The sequence below is a fragment of the Paramisgurnus dabryanus genome, chromosome 22 (assembly GCF_030506205.2).
Source record: "Paramisgurnus dabryanus chromosome 22, PD_genome_1.1, whole genome shotgun sequence".
Taxonomy (NCBI): Eukaryota; Metazoa; Chordata; class Actinopteri; order Cypriniformes; family Cobitidae; genus Paramisgurnus; species Paramisgurnus dabryanus.
Genome location: NC_133358.1, coordinates 27,728,922 through 27,750,399, shown reverse-complemented (window position 1 = coordinate 27,750,399; position 21,478 = coordinate 27,728,922). Strand labels below are relative to the sequence as shown.

The following is a 21,478-nucleotide window of genomic DNA, read 5'->3' as shown; positions in this document are numbered from 1 at the left end:
CATTCATGTTTTCTAGACCATAAAGCCGGCCGACATTGCAACGGTGCGAAAGCTGGGAAAGCCTCCTCATCTGATCATGCGGATCATGGACTGTGTGCTGATACTGTTTCAGCGACGAGTGGATTCGGTAACCATGGACCCTGAGAGACCCTGCTTGAAACCTTCATGGAGTGAAGCTCTTAAATTAATGAACAATACAGGGTTCCTCGGCCAGCTGCTGTCCTTCAACAAGGTCAGAGGGCATCCTAGAATTTCAGTTTAGATCTTTATAAAATGGTCTGTGACCATACATCTCTTAAAGGGGTATTTCACCCAAAAATGAAAATGTTCTTTCCATAGTAGGAATAAAACAATATTATGGAATTTAATGGGTACCGTCAACTGTGTGCTGTGCTGTGTCATTTATCAAAATATTTTCTTCATTATTTATTACAATACTTCCAAACTATTTTTTCCTAGTATGGAAGTCAACGGTCACTATCTGCTGTGTGTTTACCATCATTTCTCAAAATATCTTCTTTTGTGTTCATCAGAAAAAAGAAATTCATACAGGTTTAGAACAACATGAGGATGAGTAAAACAGAATTTTCATTTTAAAGTGAACTGTCCCTTTAAGAGCGCTTTCTACAAGCTACTTGCGTTATTCTTTCACGTGCGTTTCCTAAAAAGCATGCTTTAAGTGCTACTTACGAGTCGCTGTTCGTTTGTCAAGTGCTGAAATGTCACCTATATGATGACTTATAATTGTAGCAGACGCTTGTTTTTTTTTTTATGTTTAGCCTAATGATCTTCATCCAATCTGCAGGTAATAATATTGTTAATAATATTGTTTAATATTGTTAAATCACTAATTAAATGTTTTAATAATTTGTGCAATGTAAAATAATATTTTCCACATTTAGTTAGGACTCATCCCATTGTGCAATGCTATTTGCAGTTTATATTACTAGTTGTTATTTGATTATATTAATATCTTATGCCTTTCTATGTACAAAATGTTTATTTTACACTTACTTTACCAGCACAGATTTATACACTGTTCTATACAGACGGCAAACATATATATTTCTCTGGACAAAAATATATTTAAAAATATACAAAAAATGGCCAAAAAATATATCGGGGAAAAATATTTTTGTAAACATATTTTAAAGTATATTTCAGCAAATATATTTGTTGGCCATTTTTGGTAAATTTTGAAATATATAAAAAAATATATTTCTGCCGTATGGGATAGTAAGCACAACCTTTGGTTATAATTAACCTCACAATCAGAGAATGAATTAAGGTTAAAACCTAATAATACAATGTCTCTGCAAAACTTTAATCTTTTAAAGTACTGCCTTCTAAATTTAAGATGAAAGACAGTGAGACATTATTACCAATTGAAAAACTTGCATGTGGTTGATTGAAGTTTTTTTTATATTAAACCAATAAACAAAGAATAACCCAATAAATAAATATACATTTAAAACATTACATTATCGTCAATATACAGAAATAAAGTTTAGGTGCAATTTGACGATTGTCCTGCAGATGACATTGTAGCTCTGTCACTTACGATGCACTTAGGGATTTTCGATTACTCCTGAGCACTCGTAGATCTACGACGATTTTCAAGTGCTACTTAAGTTGCAAAGCTTTTGGGTAACGGCCGTAAGACTAAGATGATTTGTACGATTGTTTTTACGATTGTGCTTTTTTTTTGATTACGAACATTCCTCAAAATATCTTCATTCATGTTCATCAGAACAAAGAAATTTATACAGATTTGTAACAACATGAGACTGAGTAAATGATGACAGAATTTAAATTTTTGGGTGAACTATCCCTTTAAATTCTGTATTAATGGTGCATTAATACAGAAAAGCTTAATTTCATCGCTGCAAGGTGATAATAGCATTAGTGTGAAACTTCATAACTCACTGTGATTGTCAATCAAACTCTCTGCAAGCGAAAACTCCCCTTATCATATTTATGAAGTATTGTTAATATAGACCTATTCGCTGTCAGTCTCTATTTTTAGAAGCTGTGCTCTTTTGAATATAGGTCATGCTGGAATATCCATCTGTTTAGACTGTGTAAACAGGATTATAGCGGCTGTCGTATGTAGGGAACAATCCGTGTTTAGAGCAGCATGAAGCCGGTGTGGTGTGTTTACACGCATTCATCAAAGTCAGAACACAGTTGCATTAAAATCAACACTAGGACAGAAATAAAGCAAATATCAGACATGTGAATCTATATTTGACCTTATGATGTCCCCTCTCTTGGGCTCAGAGAGATTTTCATTTATTAATGCATTCATTAGCTGCATATAAGAGTTTTGCACAGTCAAGCACCATTGACCTCAAGTCTAGACATGTTTACTGATCACATTTTGAATTAGAGTCAAGATTTAAAATGTTTTCACAGTGCAATAGTGTTATGAACAGTGTTATATTTCTTTTTTGAAGGACACCATCACTGAGGAGACTGTTGAGCTTCTTGCTCCATATCTGGACATGGAAGATTATAACCTAGAGTCAGCCAAGAGGATCTGTGGGAACGTCGCAGGGCTCTGTTCCTGGACGGAGGCTATGGTGGAGTTCTTTGGCATTAATAAAGAAGTTCTGCCCCTAAAGGTGACATCATATTCCTCCTGATGACTGCATATTGAAAAAAGACATTTTTAAGCACAATGTCCAGGTTGTTTTATCATACAATAAGCAGGGTTCCCACGGGTCAGGAAATTTCTGGAATATCATGGAATTGTAAAAGGTATTTTCCAGACATTGAAAGTCAGGGAATTTTATCTTTTTTTGTCCAAGTCATGGAATATCAGGGATTTTTGTTTGTTGCCTTACAATTTGGTTTCCATTTTTAAAAAATGTAATCCACTTGTTAACTTAAGGAATACCATATCTGGGTATTCCAATTTAAACAACTTTTTATTAGCACTGTTTATTCATTTCACGCATTTAAAGGGATAGTTCACCCAAAACAAAAATGTCATTAATGACTCATTTTGTTCCAAACTCATAAGACCTCCGTTCATCTTTGGAAACACAGTGTAAGATGTTTTAGATTTAGTCCAAGAGCTTTCTGACCCTCCATTGAAAATCTATGTACGGTATACTGTCCATGTCCAGAAAGGTAATAAAACATCCTCAAAGTAGCCCAAGTGACATCAGTGGGTCAGTTAGAATGTGTTGAAGCATCGAAAATACATTTTGGTCCAAAAATTTTAAAAAAAATTACAACTTTTTCAGCATCGTCTTCTCTCCCGCGTCTGTTGCGAATGCTGACAAACAACGCTGCTGGCATGTCTCCCTCAGACTGTAAACAAAGCTTGGGCGCAAAAAAAAAACTGGGGCGCACCCACTGATCTATATAAAGGACTGGATTGCGCATAGAACGCTTGACGTAACTGCATGAGGTGAGGTGAAGTCAGCGCAGAGTTCAAGCCGCCATCTTGGTATACCCAACCGGCAGAGAGCGTCATTGACTTCCATTCAAAATCATGATCAAAATTTACCCCCTTTACAGCGTATCAGTTACACAAGGTTAATTTTTAGGATATGTGTACGTTAATTATTTGTTAATTCTGGTGTTATTTGCAATGTTTATGTTTTAATCGGGCAGGATAATGGATTTATAAAAAACCGTTAAGGTGAGTGTGTCTGTTGCATTTGTTAATGACACGGGTATAAATAACGTTTTTTTTTTTTTGACATTCAGCTACACTGTGACGGTCAGCGTTATTTCTCTAAATAAGTTTAGGTAACTTGTACGTTTACAACATAATTACAAAACTAGCAAATTATTGCATGCACATAGGTACAAAGTATGATTATTTATTTAGATTTCAGAATGAGCACGTTTATTGTCATTAATACTAAATATGCTGCTGTCTGTCTGCTGATCTGATACTGTAATAAAGATGAATGTATAATAACTGATTAAAACGCAAAATGTACAACTTTCAGTAAATAACTATTTACATGCTTTGGACGTTTGTGTTGTAATAATGTACAGGGTAACTTCACATATAAAAACGAAGACGAGTAAAGTGATGTTTTATCATTAAAATCTGATAACGTCCATTGATTTAATAGAACGTTTGGGTATACCAACATGGCGGCGCGGTGGCTTCACAAGTGTGACGTCATGCGTAATCCAGTCATTTATATAGATCAGTGGGCGCACCAGATAACACGTCATCCGTGTTATACGTCAGCAGTGGCACTGCGGTCTCGTGCACGCGGTTCACAACATACCCAGAAGAGAAGACAATGCTGAATAAAGTCGTAATTTCTGTTATTTTTGGACCAAAAGGTATTTTTGATGCTTCAACAAATTCTAACTGACCCACTGATGTCACATGGACTACTTTGCTGATGTTTTTATTACCTTTTTGGACATGGACAGTATAACGTACATAGGTTTTCAATGGAGGGTCAGAAAGCTCTCAGAATAGATCTAAAACATCTTAAACTGTGTTCCTAAGATAAATGGAGGACTCACAAGTTTGGAACGACATGAGGGTGAATCATTAATGACATTATTTTCATTTTTGGGTGAACTATCCCTTTAAGCTATAAACTTACAGTGTAGTGTACACTACATTATCCAGGCTAATGGCCTCCCGGACAAAGGTCTTGAAAATTCAGCTTTATAATGGGTGAAAGTCAGGGAATTTGACATTTGACTTAGAGTGGGAACTTTGAATAAGAGAAGATGGTGACTGTGAAACATCAGAAACCCTTTGCACTGAATCTACTAGAACAGTGTGAGTTGCACATCTTTATAAATTAGTTTTTGTCTCTGTCAGGCTAACCTAGCGCTCCAGGAGGGTCGTCTGGCCGTAGCACAGGAGGAACTGGGGAAGGCTCAGGAACAGCTGGACATGAAACAGAAGGAGCTGGATGAGGCTCAGGTAAGACAACCATGAACAAGTTGTGATAATATTGAGTTCTTAAAAGAATATACAGCTTTACACAATGCATTTCTTTCATTGCCAATGCATTTGCGCAGGCCATGTATGATGCGGCCATGAAGGAGAAAATGGACCTGGAGAACGATGCTGGAGCATGCAGAAAAAAGATGGGCAATGCTGTGGCACTTATTGATGGACTCGGTGGAGAAAAGGTTTGCAAGGGGTTCTGCTACAGATGTGGCCTTTAAAAACGCGCGTTTTCTCCCGCGGCATTCGCCAAATCGTCTCGCGGAGTCACGCAGAATTCTGCAAGTGTTTTCGGGGGGGCTACTTTCCCTTTTCCCTTAATGTGTTTCGCTTCACAGAAAATCCACCAGGTGGCGCATAAAAAACTAAATTTTTATATGCGTTGTAATGCGGTTGTTTCCAGAAGTTAATAAGGGCATTGCTGAATATTTAACATTTCTATTGAAACAGCAAAGTGACGTCAACCACTTCTTGCCAGCATAACAGCGCATACATATATTAAGATGACTGTACGTGCAATGGGCATTTATACTAAGTGCAACAAAGAATTTAGTGTGAGCCTAATACACTTAACTCTATTTACAATGAATATCTTAATTATTTGTGTTGTCGATTTTTGACACCGTTTCATTGTTTGTTCATAATATTAATAATTATGTCAGTTTTTCTAAAAGTATTAATATTTTAAAGAGATTCATGTGGTATAAAAATACATGTTTTAAAGTTAAAAATGTTGTAAAAATATATTAGTATTATTGTTCTTAATATATTAAGAACAATAATATGACACATGTATATTGTGCTAAATTGCTTTACATATGGAAAGAGGAATTCTTCTCAACCACCACCAATAAAGTTTAAAAAATATTCTTTAAAAACGGCGTTTAAACCCACGCAGAGCGAACAAGAAAACATGGGCCTATGCTTACATACTGTACAGTGGGCATATGATATCTTTATTTAGTTTTACATATTTAAAACTTTAATAATACCTTTCTTGCGCATATAGGCAGTCAGTGTTATGATTTTTTTAATCTTTTCAGCCGTTATTCATAACAGTAAAAATATTCAGTGGCTTTGTAAATATATTACTAAAATAATGGATTAAAGTAACTTTATAAAATCTCTTAATGTCACTTTTGTATTTTTTATTTGGTCAAAACAAAATAAATGGCTAGAAATAGAACAGACATTTTAATTTAAAATGTACATATATTATAGGCGTATATTATAGGTCCTTCCAGATATCTTATCTCAGACGTTCGCAGTCAACACTTTTAAAACTTATTTATATAAAATCTAATTTATAAATTAAAAAACAAAGTTTTAAGTTAAGACAATAATAAATATGTTTATTTTTATTGAAAGAAAAACGTAGAAAATGTTATTATGGGTATAGTTGATGCAAATAATGTGTGCAGTATACAAAAAATGCAAACAAATTATTTCTAAAAGTGGCAAGATTTTAAAAAGATAAAGGTGGTATAAAGAAAGACATGAGAAAAGTAGAGGTATGCAAAAGAGCACAGTTTAGTTATTGTTAATTAAAGCGGTTTTATACACCTTTGTTTGAATTGACAAGCATTTTATTCGCCACTTTCAACACATTTTGTGATTGATTTACTGATTTATTACAGAAAATTGTTGTCAGAAGCAAAGCTATTATACAAAGCATCTTTATATGTATGTTTTAAAGTTAAAAATGTTGTAAAAAATATATTAGTATTCTTTTATATTAAGAATAACAATATGATACATTTATATTGCGCTAAAATCCAATATACATTATTCTGCAATATAAATTATTATCAACCACCACCAATAAAGTTTAAACATTATTCTTTAGAAAAAAAAACGGCGTTTAAACCCGTGTTGCGTGGAGCGAACAAGAAAACATATGCTTACATGCTCAATCGGCATATGATATCTTTTTTATTTAGTTTTACAGTTTTAAAAGTGGCAAAAAAGTTCTTAAAATCTAATGAATACCGGTTTTGTAAAATGTATATAACTGCAGATGCGTGCGTGGGATCCGGGCAGGTATCCTTTTCCTCCAGACCTTGACGCATGGTAGGGGAAAGCGAGAAATATATTTTTTTTAAGTAAAAATATTTTGCACAATTGATATATTACTTATGAATATTTTAGGAAATTATTTTTGACACACGTAGGTTATTACGTGTATTTTGGATTTTAATTTCATTACTGTCTGTGCCTATCCGTGGCCTCATCCGAGCGCACTTTCTTTGTCTTGCGTCTTGAAGACATTGGTACGCAGCACCATGAAAGACTCACACACCTTTCCCTGATGCATGCCCACACAGAAATACTGAACTCCCTGGACATTCGTCCCCTAGCTCATGAGAGACTTTGGAATTTCTATTATACAACCGGCGCAATGCGCGACGCGAGTTTTTTCTGCTCGAGTAAAGAGCGCGTAGATAATATGCGCATTAACGGAATGACAACGCGGGTTTGTTTATTACATACACAAAAACGCTTTTTAATATGAAAAATTAAAGGATTAAAATGTAACAGATTATTATTTAGTCTCTTGGACATAAATGATGACCAATTATGAGACGTTAGAAGGCTTAAATAGCTGCTTCATCTGTAGCTAAGTAAATAAATGCTTTGCTTTAAACAAATGCATCTACTTTTAAATGTTTTTTTTTTTAAATGCTACCCAACGGATTTATTGTATATAATGACTCTGCACCTGTAGATATGGTGAGATGAGAAAACATTTTAAGTAATGCTTTTAAAAAAAACATTTCGCTGTCCAGGTGCTGAAATGGCTCTCCACACGTTTGTAAATTCTTTATCTTTTGTTTGTAACAAATAGAGTATTTTTACAGTACAAACCTTATATAAAGCCTATTCTAAAAATGTAATTATACACCATGTATTTCTTTATAAAAGTATACAATATCAGAACTAAACCCATCATTATTTTTGTTCAAATTATGAATTATTTATAAGTTTAAAAAAGACAGTAATAGTACTATTTAGTAAAAAAAAAGATCTATATAAAAATATACTAGGTATGTTAATGTGAGAATATTTTACATCTGTTAATCGACGTGTGATTCTAACTTAAAAACGAAAGTAAAATATGTTCGTACGCATGGACATTGAAAATTGTGGAGTTTAATTAATATTATATGTTGTTATAATATTATATGTTGTATGTAAATTGTAACGAAAGTAATTCCCCCTGGGATAAGTATTTTTGCTTCTGATTAATAGCGCATATTCATCTGAGAACTGATGATGTCTGTGTGTTTCAGACCCTGGCTGTGTGCCCTGAAGTGTATATGACAATAAAGTAGTAAATCTCAATGTATTTTTAAAATGTATTTTAAATAGGCCTATAGGCTCATAGGTTTTTTGGTTAAAAAATTCACAGCACCCCCTGTTCAAAATGACTTCCAGCGGCCCTGCCTTGACGCTTTGTGTGTTCGACTTTAAATGGTGCGGCGCTGACTGGTAGGCGTATGACATCAGAGTACCGCGAGAGCAAAGGTAAAGTCGGACCATATGTAACATTTCGACTTGCTCTCGCGGTATTTTGATGTCTTCGTTGCCGAACTGTCTGCGCAGCGAAACGCCCTTTGACTCTTTAAGTCAAAGTACCAGCAACATGAGAAGTGGTGGCACGCAAAAGAAAGTGAAGGTACGCAGTACACTAAAATATAAAGCGTCTGTACTGCGAGCACTGGTATAGTTATTTACATCGTGTGTTGCTCTTTCACCATTGTGCACCCGCGCACTCGCTCTGTAGTTTGTAGCTCGCGCTCCGGCTTCGATAAACAAGGCCCGTTTCTCAATACCAAGTAGGGGAGAGTGGGGCAAAGTGAGCCAGTGGGTAAGTTGACCCACCCCCTTTATCTAGGCAACCATACAGATTTGTAGCCGTGTGACCACAAATACAGGTAGCAACCATAATTTATATGTTAAAGAGAAGGAAAAATTAAAGAGTTATGATTAAAGTATGATTTTTTAAACAAAAAAACAGGTTTTTATCCTATCAAAGTAAAATTTATACATACCAGGTATAAAGGCTGTTATGTTAAAGTAGATTTATCCAGGTCTAAATATTCATACCATAAATATTGGTGATAGGCTAATGTATAAAACCATGTGAATGATTTAGCTAAAGATTAGCCTGAATTACTAAGCTAGGCAGTTTCCCAGAACGGTGGCTGTGGGGCAAAGTGAACCAGATGGGGTAAACTGAACCAGGGGTTCAACCCCACCATGAGGCACTGTAACCATTGAATATGTTTCATTAAAAAAAATTCTGTGTAGTTTCGCACAACTGATTTGTTCATTTTTAAACATTTTAGAAAACATATCATGCTAAGACATTACAATATTAATTAATTTTTATGCATTTGGCGTTTTGCAGGTCTACACTGAAAAACAAACATAGCCTACCACTCAGAAACGTCCATTGACAATCTCCAAACAATAAGTTGTTCCTCAAAATCTGTATTTTCATCTGATACAGACTCAAACATGAGTGGATGACATCAGAGTACCGCGAGAGCGATTTAAAACCAACCTCCTCCGCTTTATTTCTCGCGGTACTCTGATGTCATCTGCTTGTCGGTTCTTGTGGCGCTGCGTAAAGTTGACCACACCTAAAAAATGTACTTCTAAACTCGACAGAAATGCTCTGTATACCAGCATCCCCTTTATTAATTTGTATAGCAGGAAAAGTTCTATTTTACTTCTCAGCGTGATAAATAGCTTACAAGGTTTGGTGTGTGAGCGTGTGAACTGACAGAAATGCGTGTGTCTAATGGTGAATGCGTACTTAAGAGCCTAGGTTATATCAACATATGTCAAATTAAGTTACCTGATATCCACTTAATTTTATAAGTTCTAAACATTCATTTAAAATAACATACAGCGTATGTATTAGGCCTATTTGCTTAAATTACATTTTAACAAAGAAACTGCAAGGGTTGATATTAAAACCCAACACGCTGGTGAAAACTGGATAAACCGGTTTTCTTTGATGAGGTGATCGATTAGCATTGGGGGTTGGCAAAGAATTGGCAGACCTAGGGGTGGGTGGTTTTTAATTTCTTGACTCTGTGTCACTGGTAGCTGCTAAAACAAGCAGCTAAACCATGTACAATTAATTACATTTTGGAAGTAAAGTTAGCATTAAATATGTTTTACAAACAATTGGTTTACAAACTCTGGGATGTTTGTGATTATCATCATTCAGAAAAGTTCTGCTTGTGTTTAGACTTGTGTTTTACGTGATTAAATCAGGAAGATTACATTAGTTTCTTTTCAGTGTAGAACAGTTGGTAATCAAAATGCAAAAATAGTATCTTTATAAACATCGCTAAAACAAAGAGTGAATTAAAATTAAAAAAGTAATAAAGTTAAAGCTGCTTATAATTTTGTTTATATTTACTAGCATTTTCTGAGTGAAAAATGTTTAGATTTTGTTAAGTAGCCTAAATCTTACTCCAATTTATTTCAGTGTAGGTTTCTCATTTTTATCAGCTTTCTTTTGCTTTTCAAAGGGCCGTCTACCTTTGCTACCGCCAGTGCTTTAATGTGGGCCGGTAGGCGCCAGTACTCAGTACCGCCACTTCCAAATATAGCTCTTGAGCGTACCACCACCTCTCCCTGCGCCCAGAACGTACTTCTAGCGTACCAGAACGCTCATTTGCACATCTGTTTAAATCAGAGGCTTAATTTAATTATTTGGCTGCGCTGCCGCTTTTCAAAGCGCCCTTCACAATGCAAGCTACCTAATTCGTCCCACCGAGAGCAGAGACTACATTACCCATACACCTTTGAGTTTTACAAGTTAAAAGCGCATGCGTAGCTTTTGCTGCTGTCAATAGGCTTGTTCGACTTCATGCGGCGCCCCGAGAATCGACAGCCGGAAGACGTCACAGTATCGCGAGAGCGAGGCGAAATATGATATCTTGAATCATACTCGCGGTACTCTGACGTCATCCGGCTGTCGGTTCTTGCGGCGCCGCATGAAGTCGAACAAGCATAGTGTTAACAACGTGGTTTGGAGAGGTGTGTGAAACGCGCAACCATAGCTGCTCTGTTAAAATGAAAATACAATGAATACTTAATATGCCCTCCTGGTTTTAGACTCTGAGGAGTAAAAGAACAAGGTCAGAATCAGAGGACTCTCGCTGGCTGACATCCCACGGTCCCACCAAGCCAGAATGATATCGCTGCAGGTCAGATGCAAGCTTTTTCCAATACCCTTTTGTAGGTACGTGACAATCTCTGCTGTCGCGGCTGTCAGCTTGGTTCCCCTCGACGCAACTTCGGATTTCCTCAGACGATGTGCAGTGTAAAAACATTATTGAAATTGTATTATACATTCTTGCTAAACTACAAGTGAACGAAATTTCAATGAATTTGAACAACGCGCACAGGAGTTTTACCAAACGCAAAATGGAAAACAATGGGACAAAATAAAGTGATGACTTTCGAGTTTCAAATGGCCAATATTTTGTTATTCTTGAACCCATAGACATGGTCTTGGTGTCCAGAGAGTATCTTTGCCCGACAGCGACAATATGTTATTAAAAAATAAATTACATCATTATGGATAAATGAGTGCTTGCAGAATATATATGTTTGAGAATGCTTATAAGTACTTTTTTGTTTCTTAAACTTTAAAGATGAATATTCTCCTTTAGAGATGGGCAATTTTCAGCAATAGCACATTATATTCAAAATTTTGAGCTCATAAAAAAAGATTTTTCGCTTATTTAAATGACTTTTTTATGTTTTTATGCACGTTTAGTTTTGGTGCAATTTCATCAAAAGCTTGTAATTAGGAAATATACACAACATGCTTAACGTATATTTTCTATTAAAAAAATGTTAAAATGTTGAAAATGTTGTAAAAATTGCGTATTCTTATATAATAAGAATAACAATATGATGTATTTATATTGCGCTCAAAATGATTTAGAAATGGAAAAAGGAATTCTTCTCAACTACCACCAATAAAGTTTTAAAATTCTTCTTTAGAAAAACGGCATTTAAACCCACGTGCACCGAACAAGAAAACGTATGCTTACATACAGTCCGTGTATGATATCTTTTTTATTTAGTTTTACATATTTTTATTTATATGCATTTAATAATAGTCTACCGTAAGGTCATAATGTACACACTGTTAAAAATGATTCAGTGGCTTTGTAAATATCTCTAAAATAAATGATTAAAGTAACTTAATAAAATCTCTTAATGCAGTTATGCGATTTTTTTAGTTGGAAAATAAATTACTAAAAATAGAACAGATATTTTGTGTAAAATGTACATATATTATTTGATGTATACGCCTTAATAATATAAGTATTACATTTACAGATTATTTTAGTCAATATATTTAAAAAGGTCAGAGTAATATATTTAAGTTTTTAAAACTGTAATAATTGCATATTTCAAATTATTATTATTTCTATTTGACATCAACAATGTGTAAGTTTTACGCCTAACTTGAAGTATGATTTACTTATATTTTCACATTGATATTATTTGAGTAAATGTAGGCAAAAAATTAATTAATAATAAGTAGAAAAAATGTCAATTTTAAACAATCACATAGCCAACGGTTTTTAATCAGCAACAAAGAAACTGCGCATTTTGCCGATGACAAACACCTCAGAAACTCCTCGAATTTATGAATATTTACACTCACAATATGATTTTATTTCCTTAGTACAAAAGTATAACATATTATACAAATTCTCAGTGAAATGTATTAAACACCAATGCATACTTTTTATCGTGTTTCATACCATGTAAAGGGAAACATGATAATATAAAAAGTAGCCTACTGTTCAGTAATGCAGAAAAGCGCACCACAACCATGTTAAAGCTATTAAAACGTTCAGATGCAAAAATGAACTAAATGTAAATTTAGATAAACTAGTTAATGATATTGCGTAAATGCGCTCGGTCTCTTCAAAGGTCTTCGCGAATTATTTTGTTATAAGACTCGATTATCATACATCACGTCTCTTCTGTAAGTACACGGAAAAAATAAGACAAATGATGCGCGTTTGAGTCGGATTTTTATGAAGAATATGTGACGTATGTGTGTTTATGTAACTGGCAAAAGAAAACTTCGCCAACAAAATGTTTGCCAAAAAGCATGCATTTGTATGACATCAAAGTCTATCGCCTAAACATCGATAATCCGTGTCATGTTACTTCAATATCATACAGTATGCCTACGCTCAGCATGAAGTCGAGCACACACATTGTCGTCAGTATGGCCTACATGAAACACGCCTGCCCTCTACAGGTTTTTTATTTCCTGCGTCCCCCACCGAACCCCCCTTTTGCGGGATCTCGCAGAATTTCGGAAGTCTCCGCGGCATTCTGGTCTCAGAGACGCGCATTTTTAAAGGCCACATCTGTAAATACAGTAGTACATGAATGAGAGCTGCTATATAAATCACTCTTGACCTCAAGCCTTGAAACACATGCATATGGGTCTGTGTCTGTTTCAGGTCCGCTGGACAGAGAGCAGAGCTCAATTCCAGATGCAAATTAAACATCTGGTGGGTGATGTGTTACTGGCCACTGGATTTCTGTCATACGCTGGACCTTTCAACCAGGAATATCGCAACCTTCTCCTTCAGCAGTGGAAAAAAGAGATGAATATCAGCCATATCCCCTACAGTGAGGTCGGACTGTGTTTTGTATGTAACCATTTAAATTAGTGTTTCGTTCCTTGATCGATTTGTTTGTTTATTTTCTCCTGCAGAACCTGAATTTGATCAGTATGCTGGTGGATAATGCCACTATAGGAGAGTGGAACCTTCAGGGTCTTCCCAACGATGACCTGTCCATCCAGAATGGCATCATCGTGACAAAAGCATCTCGCTATCCTCTGCTTATTGATCCACAGGGTCAGGGAAAGATTTGGATCAAGAACCGCGAAAACAAAAATGATCTACAGGTTCTTATCATCAGTTTTACTTTACAGCTTAGCCCTGTGTCAAGCTTTGTTTATACTCGCGCTTTGGTCCTCACCCAACGCGCACGACCGCCCACTCCGCGTTGACGTCATTTTTGCAGCGCGCACCAACCAGAGTATAAACATAGCTTCAGTTGCCCTGTCTATGTGGAGTTTGCATGTTCTCCCTGTGTCCGCCTGGGTTTACTCCGGCTACTCCGGTTTCCTCCCACAGGGCAAAAACATGCAGGTTTTGTTTACAAACTTTCCAAATGAAAAAAATTACTAGCTTTTGGACAAAATATCCCTCTAACCAGTTAATCGCCATGAATATACCTATAGATGCTGGGATGGATAGACAAACAAACAAACAAACCCTACAGCTTTGTCCAGACATTATTGTATGATTGTTTTATTGTAACAAATAAATAAATATGTTTTATTTACAGTTTATTGCTCCGTTGAAAGATATATAGTATAATGTGCATGTTCACCTATTTCTTTTTTTTGTGTGTGCTACCAGGTGACATCTCTAAACCACAAATATTTCCGAACTCACCTAGAGGACTGCCTGTCTCTTGGCAGACCTCTGCTTATCGAGGATGTTGGAGAAGAGCTTGATCCAGTGCTGGATAACATTCTGGAGAAGAATTTCATAAAGACCGGAAAAACATTCAAAGTGGGTCATGTGATCCTCAATCCTATCTATTTTTACTGTTTTTACTGGACCAAACTAAGCTCTTTTTTCTCTTCTTTTAGGTAAAAGTAGGAGATAAAGAAGTAGATGTCATGAAAGGCTTTACTCTCTACATCACCACTAAACTGGCCAACCCCGCGTACAGTCCTGAGATCAGCGCTAAAGCAGGCGTGGTAGATTTTACCGTCACAATGAAGGGCTTGGAGGACCAGTTGCTCGGACGGGTCATTCTTATAGAGAAAAAGGCAAGTCTGACATTAAGTTTGTTTGTAGGTACTCATAGACTTTAAGCTCTGCGTAGATGCCGAGCAGTTATGATGTTTCCTATGATAAAAAAAACCTAAAACATCGACTACAAATATCTAATTAAATATTTTCCAATCCAGGAAATGGAGGCAGAGCGTGTAAAGCTTTTGGAGGAAGTGACATCAAACAAGAGGAAGATGCAGGAGCTGGAGAACAATCTTCTGTGCAGATTAACAAGCACTCAGGGCTCGCTGGTGGAGGATGAGTCTCTTATCGAGGTGCTCAGGATCACCAAGACCACAGCAGAGGAGGTATTTACACAAAACTCATAACACTAGCCAGATGTTCCTATATTTGTCATATACACATTTTCTTTTTATTGTTATCAAAGTCCCAGTGAAGAAGGCTTCATTCATTGTCATCATAACCTTCATAATGTAATGATTTGCCATCACCCTGGTCTAGCTATGATTATATAAACTCATTCCCGATATTATTTTCTCCTAGGTCAGTGAAAAGCTGGCAGTCGCTGCAGACACAGAAATAAGGATCAACCTTGCACGAGAGGAGTACCGCCCAGTGGCCACCAGGGGGAGCATCCTGTATTTCCTGATTGTGGAGATGAGTTTGGTCGATATCATGTACCAGACCTCACTCCGCCAGTTCCTGGGAATCTTTGATATGTCTATGGAAAAGTCGCCAAAATCCCAGATTACAGCTAATAGACTTAACTACATAATGGAGTACCTCACCTACGAAGTGTTTCGATACACAGCTCGGGGACTCTACGAAAACCACAAGTTTCTTTTTACTCTGCTTCTGACTTTAAAGATAGACCTACAGGCCAAAAACATTTCCCACACTGAGTTCCAGACCTTCATTAAAGGTTTGAACCATTTCACAATTTTACAGCGCAAGTTAGCATAGCTCACAAAACAGTTTGCAAGCTTATTTAAAGGTGCAGTGTGCAAATTTTAGCGCCATCTTGCCATGAGATTGTGAATTGCAACCAACTCGGTTGCTACGGTAGCCGCCACAAGACAAACATGTTGTCTTTATTACTTTAAAGCAGACATATCATAATTTTAAATCTGTCCTTTTTACATATAAATCATCTATTTGTGGTCTATGTAAAGCGAAACTGCAATGCTTGGGTCTGAATTCCTCATTATTATAGCCCCACAGGCCCCCTTTCTACCCCTTTTCTGATGTGCATCTGAGAGCAACTCGTTTTGGTACTGTCTTTTTAAATGCACGTCATACCCTACCCCCTCTTCAGGTTGCAGAGGTGACACTCGGTTAAACTCCACCCCGTTCGGCCATTTTTGTAGTTTTATAGCAGAGATACGATTATCTAGCTGCACAGAAACTTTTTATTTACTCGTTATTCACAAAATGTCAACAACGGAAGACTTGTCCATCCAGCCTTATATGTTCGCGCCAGAGTCGGAAATGTACTGAGAGGAAAATGAAGACGACGAACCTGCAGAACAACGTCTTCATATGGAGGTATCACAATGGTGTGAGGCTGCAGCCTCCGGAGGTCGCATATCTAGGCTGCATACGTCATCAAGACGGTCTTATTTCAGAATATTAACAATTATAAAGTTTACTATTATTCTTAGTTAATCGTAAGTTGTTGTAATATGCTCATGACTTGCAAATGTGATGCTCAGTTAACTTAAACCAGGCTTGATGCCCAAAAGCGATCTCCGCAGGCTGCAGCCTTCGGAGTGAGAAACAGCACTGCTAAACCATGACCACCGTGTACTTTACTTTTTTACTTTAAGTTATAAACTGCTTACCGAAGTGCTCTGCTCGTCGTCTCCAAAGAAAGAAGTAATTGACCCCTCAATCAGACGAAGTCTATCGGCAAATCCTTCTTTATACTGCCGGAGATTGGTGAAGTAGTTATCCTTAAAGTGCCTCAGGCACACAAAAATGACTTTACCCACAGATGTGAGTACATTTCTTACGCTCTCGTAACTTCTGCATCCTTCAGCTTGGGCTACAATATCGCAGCGAGAAATATAAAATGGCGAATTGCTCGTAGTGTTGGGCTGGAAGTCGATGTCCTTATTTAGCAGTTCCGCTGCAAATACTGTGACGTAATTGTTCAAAAAACGTAATAGATAATAGAAAAATCAGAACCGGTTGGAAAATATGACCAAAACAGAATATAAAGATATCAACAAAGCACCTGAAGAGACTAATTTCAACTTTTATATACTTATAAACACTACAAATATACAACAAAATGCATTTAAGAGCCAAGAAAGTGGATTTAGCATGATATGTCTCCTTTAAATATTGAATTCATACAAAGAAATCAGAACATTTAAGTATACAAGTTGAGTCATAATAAATAAAGTGAAGTGTCAATAGCCCACTTAGAAATCCCCTTACTGATAAAAATGCTTATGTGTCAAATACTTATTTTCCCCGCTGTAGTTATCTATATAATATTGCATTTCTGTCATTAGATCCTTTTTAAAGTTACACACTGCACCTTTAGTAAAATGGCATTCATTTTTTTCAGGTGGAGCATCTCTAGATCTAAACTCAGTCGAACCCAAGCCCAAGCGTTGGATCCTGGACATGACATGGCTAAACCTGGTGCAGCTCTCCAGCCTGCCCCCCTTCACCACTCTCCTAATGCAGGTGACCCGTAATGAGCGGGCCTGGAAGAGCTGGTTCGATGAAGCCACCCCAGAGGAGGCCCCGTTGCCTGATGGTTACGAGGGCAAGCTGGATGCGTTTCGCAAACTGCTGCTCATTCGAAGCTGGTGTCCTGACCGCACAATTGCACAGGTTATTATTGTCCACTAGGGGGAGACTTATAAAGACTCATTTTAGAATTGAGTTGTTGGATATCATGCAGTAATTATTCAACACTGTATGAGTTGTAAATATGACATCACAGCTCTTTAATGTGGTCATGGGCAGACACATGAACACCCGGGCTTATTTACTGAATGAATTTCCAATAGAGAAAAGATCCATATTTAGGCATATAAAAAGTGAATGTTAAATATAACATTATTTATACTTTGAGGCAGGCACGGAAATACATCGCAGAATCAATGGGAATAAAGTATGCAGAGGGAGTGATCCTGGACATGGAGGTCATGTATACTGAGAGTGAGAACAGAACGCCTCTGGTCTGCCTCCTGTCTATGGGATCTGATCCCACTGAAAACATAGAGAGACTTTCCAAGTCAAAGGTATGAAGAATTCACTCTTTTCCATTATGCCATTTAAATGAGCATCATTTATTTATTCATTATGTCCCTGTGTCTTTAAAATACTTATCTCAGCTATAGTTTAATAAAAGGGGTTTGATGAATATTGGTGTTTGAGATACAGAAATTTTTACCGCTTTTCTTGTTGGTTTCCAGGGTGTTCCCTGCAGACCCATCTCCATGGGCCAGGGACAGGAAGTGCACGCCCGACGGCTTTTGGCTCAGAGCATGTCTGATGGAGGTTGGTTACTTCTGCAAAACTGCCATCTAGGATTGGACTTCCTGGATGAACTTCTCGAGACGGTCACCACGGCGGAGAACGTTCACGCCGGCTTCAGGTTATGGGTGACCACAGAAGTCCACCCCACGTTCCCCATTAACTTCCTGCAATCTTCTATTAAATTCACCAATGAGCCTCCACAAGGTGGGTCAACCCAGCATGACATGTTTTGTGACTTTTGGGGAATATTTTAAAATTAAACAGCACCCCATTAAATCTATGAACTCCTTAAGTCTTTCCCCACCATTGACAAGTTATCAATGAAAACATTTGCATAAAAAAGTGTTCCTGATTAACTTTATGTTAATCTGAAATATCTCGATTATCCACTAGATGGACTTACTGAAGCAAAAACGTTATTTACTAATTTTAAACTCTGTGTATGTTTTGATTATCATTCTGAATCTGATCTCTTACAAAATTCCTGTACAAAAATGCAATTATTTCAGTTTTTGCTAAAAAAAATTATTTTAAAGAAAAATACCCATGTTTAAGAGTTTATAAGCAGAGAAAAAAATTTAGATAGGATGAAAGTTTTTTTCCCGTTTTGTTTGTTTGTTTGAAAGCAGAGGGTCTGTTCTTTCATTTGATATATTTGTATGTTTATATATTTTTAAAAGAAAATTTTCCTGGAAGGCATTTTGTGAAACTTCACAAAAAATGCTGGCGGGCAACTTTTCGAAAAATGTCTGGCGGGGAATAAATTAATCCAAAATTTTATACTGCAATAATTTCTCACTTTTTATTTGGAAGCTTTTTTAGTTCAGCTATCCCAAATGTTAAGTGTTACCAACTGGAAAAAGATCTTGTGAATATTTCATGCATTTATGTTGTTTCCTCACATTGGACTTGGTGTGATCAGGCCTTAATATAAATGTTTATTCTGCACTTTAAATAAAAGTAAATTAAAATCGAATCAATTGATAAGGTCAATATTTTATACATTTTGTTATTTCATTTTGATACCATTCAGATTAAATTATATTATTATAAGATTTATGCATTTGGCTTTTATCCAAAGCAACGTCCAGTGCATTCTAGGTGTTAACGAGATGGAAACCATGACCTTTGCATGCAATGCTTTGTCAATTGAGATACAGGAACCCTAAAGATATTATTTAATCTCTGGTTCTTCAAAGTCATCATTAAAATGGTATTAGGAATAAAACAGAAAATGAAAGCATGCGGTGACAGATAATGTGGGGTAAATGGTGTGTACTGTGATGCAGGAGTGAAGGCCGGACTCAAGCGGACATACAACAGCGTGACTCAGGAACAGCTGGAGATCACCAACATGCCTCAGTGGAGACCACTTCTCTACGCCGTGGCCTTCCTCCACACCACAGTCCAGGTCGGCACAGCTGTTACACCACGTCACGACTCCTGACATCCTTTACATGCATCTGAACTTTTCATATGTGCAGAAAGTCATTTTTAATATTCATTGAATCATTATTATAACTTCAAAAGGAAAGACGAAAATTTGGTCCACTTGGCTGGAACATTCCTTACGAGTTCAACCAGGCTGATTTCACCTCCAGCGTTCAGTTTGTGCAGAATCACCTTGATGATGTGGACATCAAAAGAGGAGTAAACTGGAACTGCCTGCGGTACATGCTAGGAGAGGTGCTGTATCTTTCTATATTGAAGTACATATTAATCCAACATTTCAGCCATGTTAAACATGTTGCTCTATTTTAATTCATTGATTAAAGGCGGGCTGCATGATTTTTTTGCATGAGTCTGTTGAGTACCAAAACACACTTTTAGCCAATCAGCAGTAAGGGGCGCGTCTACTAACTGAAATCGTTGCCTGGATTGCGTATGTGCGGGGCGGGTTTATCAAACGAGGGCCAGATTCTATTGGGGTAGGGGCGTGTTTGTTTAGGTGATTTCAAATGTCAACATTGGCTTTCAGAGATCATGCACCCCACCTTTAAGTTGATTTAACTTGTTGGATGAGAATGAGACATTTTTGTCCATGTTTGCTTCTTAGGTGCAGTACGGCGGACGGGTCACAGATGACATGGACAAGCGTTTGCTCAATACATTTGCTCGCATCTGGTTCAGTGAGAACATGTTTGGAGAGACGTTCTGCTTCTATAAGGGATATACTATACCAAAGGCCAAGATGCTGCAGGATTACCACACACACATTGATGCTCTACCATTGGTTGACACTCCTGAGGTGATGCAACATCAAACAAATCCTCACAATCTCCAGTTTATTTCTGTAGGATGCTCTGTAACATTTGTCTGATTTAAACTACTATTGACTAATTTGAATTAGGGATGCGGAACGATAAATCACGATTAATCTATAGCAGAATAAAAGTTTTTGTTCACATCTTTTATGTGTGTGAACTGTGTATAATAATTATGTATTTATAAATATGCACACATGCATGTTTAAATAAAAATATATATATTTATATATTAAGTATTTATATATAATATACATTTTATATAAATATACAAATGTATATACACATGTAAACATTTCTTAAATATATACATGCATGTGTGTGCATTTATCTATACAAAGTTATCATACACAGTTCACACACATATATGATATAAACAAAAACTTTTATTCTGCTATAGATTAATCTCGATTAATCATTATGCATCCCTAATTCTAATTCAAATTAATAGGTTTTTGGCCTCCATCCCAATGCTGACATCACTTACCAGACAAACATGGCTAATGAAACACTGAACACCATCGTCAACATCCAGCCCAAAGACAGCGGCGGCGGTGGGGGCGAAACCAGAGAGGCTTCTGTCCAGCGAATGGCCAATGAGATGCTGGAGAAACTACCAGCTGACTATGTGCCACACGAGGTGAAGATCATAATTAATCATAATGCATTAATAATAATGCTTATAATTTCGCCACATATATTATGTTGCTATTTGTTTCAAGCACATTTGATGTTTAAATTTTATTTTAAAAATGGTGGCAACCAGCATAATGCACACTGCAAAAAATGACTTTCTTACTTAGTGTTTTTGTATTGTTTTCAGTAAAAATATAAAAAAAATCTTAAATTAAGATGCTTTTTCTTGATGAGCAAAAGACACAAGAAAATAA

General features: G+C 36.5%; 1 protein-coding gene across 1 annotated transcript in view; it reads left to right on the top strand.

Moving 5' to 3' along the window:
* dnah5l (dynein, axonemal, heavy chain 5 like) overlaps positions 1 to 21,478 on the top strand; it is a 58,887-nt gene that overhangs the window by 33,977 nt on the left and 3,432 nt on the right. The window contains exons 59-75 of the mRNA XM_073813131.1: positions 17 to 232; positions 2,457 to 2,624; positions 4,814 to 4,918; positions 5,017 to 5,130; positions 13,471 to 13,647; positions 13,728 to 13,922; positions 14,443 to 14,598; positions 14,679 to 14,861; positions 15,003 to 15,173; positions 15,370 to 15,748; positions 17,402 to 17,673; positions 17,922 to 18,086; positions 18,261 to 18,528; positions 19,614 to 19,735; positions 19,855 to 20,010; positions 20,381 to 20,572; positions 21,040 to 21,228. Of these exons, the coding sequence (XP_073669232.1) occupies positions 17 to 232; positions 2,457 to 2,624; positions 4,814 to 4,918; positions 5,017 to 5,130; positions 13,471 to 13,647; positions 13,728 to 13,922; positions 14,443 to 14,598; positions 14,679 to 14,861; positions 15,003 to 15,173; positions 15,370 to 15,748; positions 17,402 to 17,673; positions 17,922 to 18,086; positions 18,261 to 18,528; positions 19,614 to 19,735; positions 19,855 to 20,010; positions 20,381 to 20,572; positions 21,040 to 21,228 (3,228 nt within the window). The remainder of the gene's footprint in view (positions 1 to 16; positions 233 to 2,456; positions 2,625 to 4,813; positions 4,919 to 5,016; positions 5,131 to 13,470; positions 13,648 to 13,727; positions 13,923 to 14,442; positions 14,599 to 14,678; positions 14,862 to 15,002; positions 15,174 to 15,369; positions 15,749 to 17,401; positions 17,674 to 17,921; positions 18,087 to 18,260; positions 18,529 to 19,613; positions 19,736 to 19,854; positions 20,011 to 20,380; positions 20,573 to 21,039; positions 21,229 to 21,478) is intronic.